This window comes from Trypanosoma equiperdum (assembly GCF_001457755.1).
Source record: "Trypanosoma equiperdum strain OVI genome assembly, contig: ctg_365, whole genome shotgun sequence".
Classification (NCBI taxonomy): domain Eukaryota; phylum Euglenozoa; class Kinetoplastea; order Trypanosomatida; family Trypanosomatidae; genus Trypanosoma; species Trypanosoma equiperdum.
This window is the reverse complement of record NW_027124271.1, coordinates 1,917-8,971: the sequence shown is the minus strand read 5'-3', so window position 1 is coordinate 8,971 and position 7,055 is coordinate 1,917. Positions and strand designations below refer to the sequence as shown.

General features: G+C 41.2%; 2 protein-coding genes and 1 pseudogene across 3 annotated transcripts in view; all 3 read right to left on the bottom strand.

Annotated features, from left to right (window-relative positions):
• Positions 1–748: 748 nt before the first annotated feature.
• TEOVI_000144800 (variant surface glycoprotein (VSG), putative) lies at positions 749–1,774 on the bottom strand (the record flags this gene model as incomplete). The annotated part of the gene is made up of 1 exon (XM_067224671.1): positions 749–1,774. The coding sequence occupies one exon, from the start codon at positions 1,772–1,774 to the stop codon at positions 749–751; it is 1,026 nt and encodes a 341-aa protein (XP_067080772.1).
• A 1,456-nt stretch (positions 1,775–3,230) lies between these two features.
• TEOVI_000144700 (Trypanosome variant surface glycoprotein (A-type)/Trypanosome variant surface glycoprotein C-terminal domain containing protein, putative) lies at positions 3,231–4,817 on the bottom strand (the record flags this gene model as incomplete). Its single annotated transcript, XM_067224670.1, has 1 exon — positions 3,231–4,817. One exon carries the CDS (start codon positions 4,815–4,817, stop codon positions 3,231–3,233), a length of 1,587 nt encoding a protein of 528 aa, XP_067080771.1.
• A 2,160-nt stretch (positions 4,818–6,977) lies between these two features.
• The window catches only part of TEOVI_000144600:pseudogene, a 1,282-nt pseudogene continuing 1,204 nt past the window's right edge, over positions 6,978–7,055 (bottom strand). Inside the window, exon 2 of the mRNA in view lies at positions 6,978–7,055. This exon is cut by the window's right edge and continues 3 nt beyond it. Coding sequence covers positions 6,978–7,055 — 78 coding nt within the window.

Below are 7,055 nucleotides of genomic sequence, written 5' to 3'. Positions count from 1 at the left end.
GGCTCCACGAATGCTGGGACCGTGATTCTGTTTCACATATCTGCGAAGAAGCAGTCTAACATATATCTTTATCCAAGAGTGCCAATGCTGCCTCTTGCTCCTTCTCTGGTGGCGGATGCCTGTTACCAGTCCCAATCCTGTTGAATCGGGTTTAATGCTTTAACTTGGCTTCCTCCTAGATAGAGTACTAGACCCTGGCACCGCGATGGGGTGGCCGATGGCACCAGGGAAATTTAATAATTTTCATAAAACTGAACAAAAATCCTTTAAATTCTAAAATGCTACAAATATACCAAAGGAAGCGAAAGAAATCATATCAATTTTCTTATTAATAATAAAAATAGAATCCTTGCACTCTTTTCCTTCTCATTTGCAACTATTAATCTCTGTGCAGTCGTGTTATAATTTTCCTTTGCATTTCTCTTTGTGTTGCTCCTGCACCTCCATCTGTTCCTTGTTTCGTATTCCCTTCTCCATTTTTAAGTTTTTATTTCCCTTTTTCGTCGCTGTCCCCTTCTTCCCATTTGCATTTAGCATTTGCGCATGCAGTATTATTGTCTTTGTGTTGCTCGTAACCTTTGTTTTGTTTAACGACTGTTTCTTCTGATTTTTTCTGTGGTGGCTGTTTCGGGAGTGGTTTGGCCGCCTTGTAGTGTCGGGTTGCGGCTTGGGTTAAGCTTGCTATGTGCGCTGCCTTTTCACGCGCCTCTGCTGCTTTGGCTTCTGCTGCTTCTAGTGGTTCGGCTGCTTATACGAGTTTAGCGACACAGGGTATGCTCTCACCGCCTTTGTTTTCGGCTTCGGTGAAATATTTGGTATAGATGACGCAGCATTCTGTGTTTGCCCCGCTGCAGGTGCCACCGGCGCCCGCTATCTTCCCTAGGTGAATTACTGCCGTGTTCCTGTTGCCGCTTACTCTTAGTCTGCTTGCTACCGCTGCCACTAGCGCCATAATGGTTGTAGGCGTCGGTGATGGCGGCTTCGCTTTGGGGCACTTGTCTTTTAGGGCTTGTATACTGGATGCTGTACTGCCTTCGAAACTTATCGTAACTCCTGATATTCCGCATTCATCGGAAGCCCCACCGGCTTCCAGACCACAAATGCAGAGCATGTCGCTCGACAAAGATTTCCCACCGTTGGCTGCGCATTTTGTAGCGCGGTTCTCTCCACTTGGCGTTGTAAAAGTTCCTATTTTGGCTGTTGCTGCCGCCCCTCGCCCGTACAGCGCTTCCAAGATGGCTTGCTTTGGTGTCGCCGGCTTGGTTGTTGTTGCTTCTGTTTTTGCTGATTTATAGTCTGACACAACCTGTATTGCTTCATAAAGTGTTGTGTTTATTGCTGCGTGGTTTGGTGCTTTCGCCCAGTCATCTGCTGGTGTCGGATTCTTTTGGTGCCATTTCTTGCCTTCATCCTCTTTGTAAGCTCGGTGATGGTCGTCGATCCAGTTGACCCACTGACCTGCCCAGTGCTTTCGTACATCGTCTCGCTTGTACTCCGCTTTCTTCGCTCTCCACTTGAGTGTCTGTTTTTTGCCGTCAAACTGCTTCTGCCAGTTCTGGTCTGCTGTTTTCACGTTCATCTGTCTCAGCTCCTTCAGCTTGGCCATGGAGTCTGCGGCTACTGAGGGCTTTTTCGGCTCGACGGCCTTCAAGTTTGCTATACCGCATAGGAAAGAAAAATCCTGGGCGTTTTCTGTCTGGATCGCCGCCAGTGTCTGTTTTGTGATCGCGGCTTCTATTAGCAGCAGCAGAGTTGCTATCTTTTCTGGTGCCATCTTCTGTTACCGTTGTTTGAAGTTTTATAGATGGATGTCGAATTATTTTAGTTTTCTAATCTCTGTACGGGAAGCATAAAATTGTTCTGCCGTTCAAATATGGTCATTTTCCTTTAAAGAAAAATACAACTAAGGCAAAGATTTCACACTTTATTTTTCCAATCCACCTTCATCCAGACTTTTATCTACAAACTTTTAAAAATTTTGTCCGCAACTGCAGGATGACTGCTGTTAGTCTGTAGACATCATTTTGACTTGCAGAAAACAGATAAAACCGCGGCTTTCACGTACACGTCCTTTCTCTTTACTTTTATTTTTACCGGCCGCTAAGGATTTGCAGCATAGTCGCTTGAGGCTGGATAATTATGTGGCTTAAAGCTCTCTTCGCACTGTTTTTTTTGCTGTTCATGACCGCTGCTAACCGTTGTTATGCGACAAACTTGGTATATTTACGTGGTTATTGAAAGATATTAGTGTGCAGCCAATGTAAGAATACGAAGATGGTAGATTATCGCCATTGATTTTCTTCACTTTATAGAAATCCTGTTATTGTTCAATATAGGTACTATTTAGAGTTATTTCCGCATTTATATTCTCTTTCTCTTGCTTTCTATGGTAAATCATTTGTAGTCATAGTTTTAAAAATCATCTTCGGCAATATAATACGGTTTACAACAAATATTATCGCTTGTTATCATATCTCCAAAAAAATGGACATTTTCAGAAACATACCAAATCCTTTCTTCCTGCTTCTTCTTCTGCTTCTCTGTTACAGTTGAATATTAGTATTCGCAAACAAAAAAAAAATTTAGTTCACATCATCATCTGTGTGGTAACATATATCCTTTTTCTAAGAAGTGTGGAGCACACTATCCTCCTGTAGCATTTCCTTCTGCACGGTGGTGAGGCGTTTGTGTTGTTTCATTCGGTATTTTTCTAATTTGTTTTTTATTTTGTGGCGCTTCTTCTTTCACAGACGTAGCGATTTAGCTTGGCCTGCACACTGGACTTCTCTTCCTCATCTCTTTGTGTGTAATGATGCTCATGATCATACTCATGTATCTGTTTGAAACTTCGGATATTCCATCTTCTTCCCTCTCTGTCATCCTGCACTTCTTCGAATAATAGTCATACTCCTTTTTCACTCACTACCTTACTCCGATCACACCACCACAAGCGTTTTAAATGGTTCTTATTTGAAGTTGTGTATAGTATTCACTGACACCTTTATTATAATATTAGTATATATACACCCATAACACTCTCCTATCATTGTTATTATAACCTTAATTAAGATTAATAAAGCAAACTTAAATAAACAAAATTAGAATATAACTCATTTTTCATACTCTACCATCCTACTACTTCGTAGACATAGGCCATGAACATACAATTTTTCTAAAATTTGACATTTTTCAACACTTTTGAATAAAAATGTGCAAATTGTTGAAAAATATCAAATATTAGAAAAATATCGTGAATCGTATATATTTGAGCAAAAATCGTTAAAACTAAATGCAAAAACAATCAGAGCAAATTCCTTATTTGAAAGAAAACTGGAATCTTTGCATTCTTTTCCATCCCATTTGCAGCCATCTTTGCAATCTTTTTGTTCTTTCCCTTTGCATTTCTCTGTTGTTGTTTCACTCCCTCCAGTTTGCGGTTGCGTTACAGGGACACCACTTTTAGAGGCTTTTGTTTCATCAAATTTGCACTTTTTGTCACCTTCAGCCACGGTTTCGTTATAACTGCAGAAAGCCTTGTTGTTGCGTTCGTTGACGTTTGTGATTTTATTGCAAGTGTCCGCTATTTGCTTGGAAACCTGGTTTTCGCTTGCTCCTTCGAGGTCTTTTTCCAGTTTTGTAAGCTTCTCGGCGATCTGTTGTGTGTGATAAACTATTGTTGTCCTATGGTTGTCTGCTGTTTCTATCTGGTTAAGTGGTTTGTCCGCTGCTTTGTTTGCTGTTATTTCTTTTGCTGCTGTTCCTTTTATTTTATCCCAAATTTTTTGCCCTTGGTCCTGATCGCTGCCGGCTGTTGCTGTTAACATCGCTTTTGCTATGTCGCTATTTGGTGGCTTCTGGGCTTCCTGTCGCCCTACTGCTACGATCGCCTCAAGCAGGTGCTGGACTCTTCCGGTGTCTACTACATGTTTTACGATGCTTTCTGCTGTCTCGCCGCAATTAACCGCTGGCTGTATGTTCTTGAGTGCTGTTACCGCTTTGAATAGCAGATGTATGGGCTCCGTGCCCTGGTTTTGCCCGTTCGGCGCTATGTTTGTTGTATCCGTTAGAGCCATCGTCGGCCCGTCTGCTTGGCTCGTGGTCAGCGTTAACAGTCCGGCTATTAGCTTATGGGCTTTTTGTGCCTGAAATACGTCGCTGGCTGCCGGTCCAGCTGTCCCCTTTTTTGTTAGCTGGCATTTGCCGGCGGCGCTGCCTGAGCCCTTGGCATCCGTGGTTTGAATCTGAGGGAATCCGGTGTTGGTCAAGTCCGTTTGCGAGTAGCTCTTTTTCTGCCTCGTCGAGGCTATCGTGGACTTGCGACATTGTAGGTTGGTGTCCGCCGCAGTTGTTATCGTCTGCGCCGACTCCGCGGTTAAGCAATAGCCGTTTGTTGTGCCTGTTTCTGATGCGGCGTGCAGCAGCGTCAAAAATTCCGCTATGTGTCCCGACATCGCAGCTGCTTGTGCTACCGCATCTGTGCCTAGGGTTGTTGCTGTTTTGGCATCGTGAATGGCGTCTTGGGCGCACTTTTCTGCTGCCTGTGCGACAGCCGCTAAGACCACGCGGTCTTTGCTTCTGCATGGCGCTGTTTCCGCCGCCCTTACCAAAGCTGCCGCTTGCAGTGCTGCAACTGTGCGGTCGTGAGCTTCTGCTATTGCATTGTGGGCATCTCCTGGCACGGCGCTTAGTAGCTCCGACAGCTTGCACAGCTGCGCCATCGCTGCTCCGCTGAAGGCTTCGGCGTCGCCTGTTTCCTGCTGCCTAACTGTGTGGATCAGTATTAGCAGCGCTGAAATGGTTTGTTGCCACTTTGTCATGGTATTCTCTGTGTAACTACTGCTTTGAAATTTGTGCTCCGGTAAAAGAACTCACCTGGTTGCGCCACGTCGTTTGAGGCCAAGCCTTCTGTCTATTTCCGGGTAAAGTCAGTCTTCAAATACATCTGGAGACGACTTTGGCGGCTAGTTCTCGTTCTTTTATTTTTTGTCAAATGTTGGCGCCAAAGTAGTCACGATTTTAGAAATTACGGCTTTTTCGACAAAAAAGAAAAAATATATATATATACCATCTCTCCTGCCGTGCGCTGTTTTTTGTCGAATCCAGTTTTAAAAATTTCTGGATAGCATGGCTTGCATGATCTTCCATTAGTGTTTACCAATTAGCTTAATTCTTGACATGACAGGTTGGCGTCAGACTGAAAGCTGCAGTCTCTGCCATCTTAATTGTTGTACCTATCCATTTCTGTGTGAAATTTTGTTTTCTTTTAAGTTTGAATGTGGTATCTCAGTGCCGAAGCATGAGTTTCTTTGTATTCCCGGCTTTTTGTCACGGAGTTCATTCAGTTTCATATTCTATGTGTTTCATTCTGTTCTTTTCGCAGAGACATTCTGAAGTTGATAAATAGCTTGTATTCTTTTGCTAGGAACTCACTGCACTTGAACCATAAACGCTCATGTTTCTTGTATGGAGATGTTTAATTCTATTCTCTTCTCTCTAGTTAATGCTTTCAAACTCAAAGATACATAAAGTGGTATGGAAATGACATTTTGCCGCAAAAAAGTTACTGTCAAGTTATTTCTGTCTGTTAGGACAAATTCAATTGAATTTCCTAAGTCACCATACCTTCCATCTACTAAATCTTTCATTTAAGTTTTATTTTAACACATTCAATGCTTCACTTTCAAAAATAAAAAAATTTCGGTTCTATCTAATACCTTTGACATTTCGTATGTTATTAATGTCAACTAGAGATTACTGTTTCTACAACATCTTGTAACGTCACAAAATTATTTTCGATAATTGTTAGTAGCTTGGTGCATTCCGCTGTTTTTTTACCGTTTTGCTATTTTTTATGCCGGTTTTACGTTGCCGAAGGTTATATCAGTTATCAGCTATCTTCTTGCCTTTTTTCTATCTTTGTCAAATTCATGTGACAGACGCACTTTGAGACTAATTGTACGGTATTTAGCTGTTGCAGTCACTTAGTTATGTTGTTGTGTATATATAAAGGTGCTTTCCGTGGAAATAGTATAATTTTTAGAGTGACTTTAAGGACAAATTGGCAGTGGTTCTTTCAATCCAGTTCAACTTGCATTGCTTCTTTGTGTTATTTGCATTGAGTTTATTTAGCCTCTGCAGCGCACTTTGTCTCTCCTTCATTGTCCTTTTCCATCATATCCTTGTTTCTGATGAAAGTCATCGTAATATTTGTGTTGAAAACTCTGCAACTTCAATTATTTTTCTCCTGTCTGTCTTTCTTCGTTTTCCCTAATAATATCCATCTTACTCTCTCTTCCACTTCACACACTATCATACTCACTCTCATTGCACCAACGCCATTCTTTCACGTTCCTCTATTTTAGCCGTGTATTTCCGTCATTACAGCACATTTAATTACAGTATTTGTATATACACACTCCCAACACTGTCCTATCATTAATATTATAACTATCATTACTACTATTTCTTAACTATAAAAATCCGTAAAATCAACAAGATCAATTTAATAAGTATAAAATCCATTTTTATTAACCTCCAACAATACTACTGCACACCCATGTGTGACTTTCATACACAATTTACTGTATCTATCATATTTTTTTACATTTTTAAAAGGTTTTAAAGAAGTTTCAAAAGATATCAAACGTTAGAAAAAATTAAAAATTCAGAAAGGTGAGCAAAGATATTTGGAATGATACAATTCAGCTAAACTCAAAAAGACAGAAACCATGAGGGCGAATTGTTTGTTTACTAGAATAGAGGAATCTTTGCACTTTTCTTCAATTCAACCGCATTTAGCTTTGGCTCCTTTGCAGAGTCCCACATTTTCGGCCTCACAATCCTCTTTTTTAGTATGCTTGGAGCAATTCACTCCTTGTTTTGCTCCTCCTTCTTGGTTTTCTGCCTCTTTTTTTTACTGCTTTTTTGCCTTACTCGCTCAAGGTGCACCTTTTCTTGGGATCTGCTGCTTCTCCGTTTCATGCGCATTTTGGGTTTCCTGTACAATCTGTATCTTTGTCTATTTTATTGCACTTTTCTTCGGCTTCTTCTTGTTG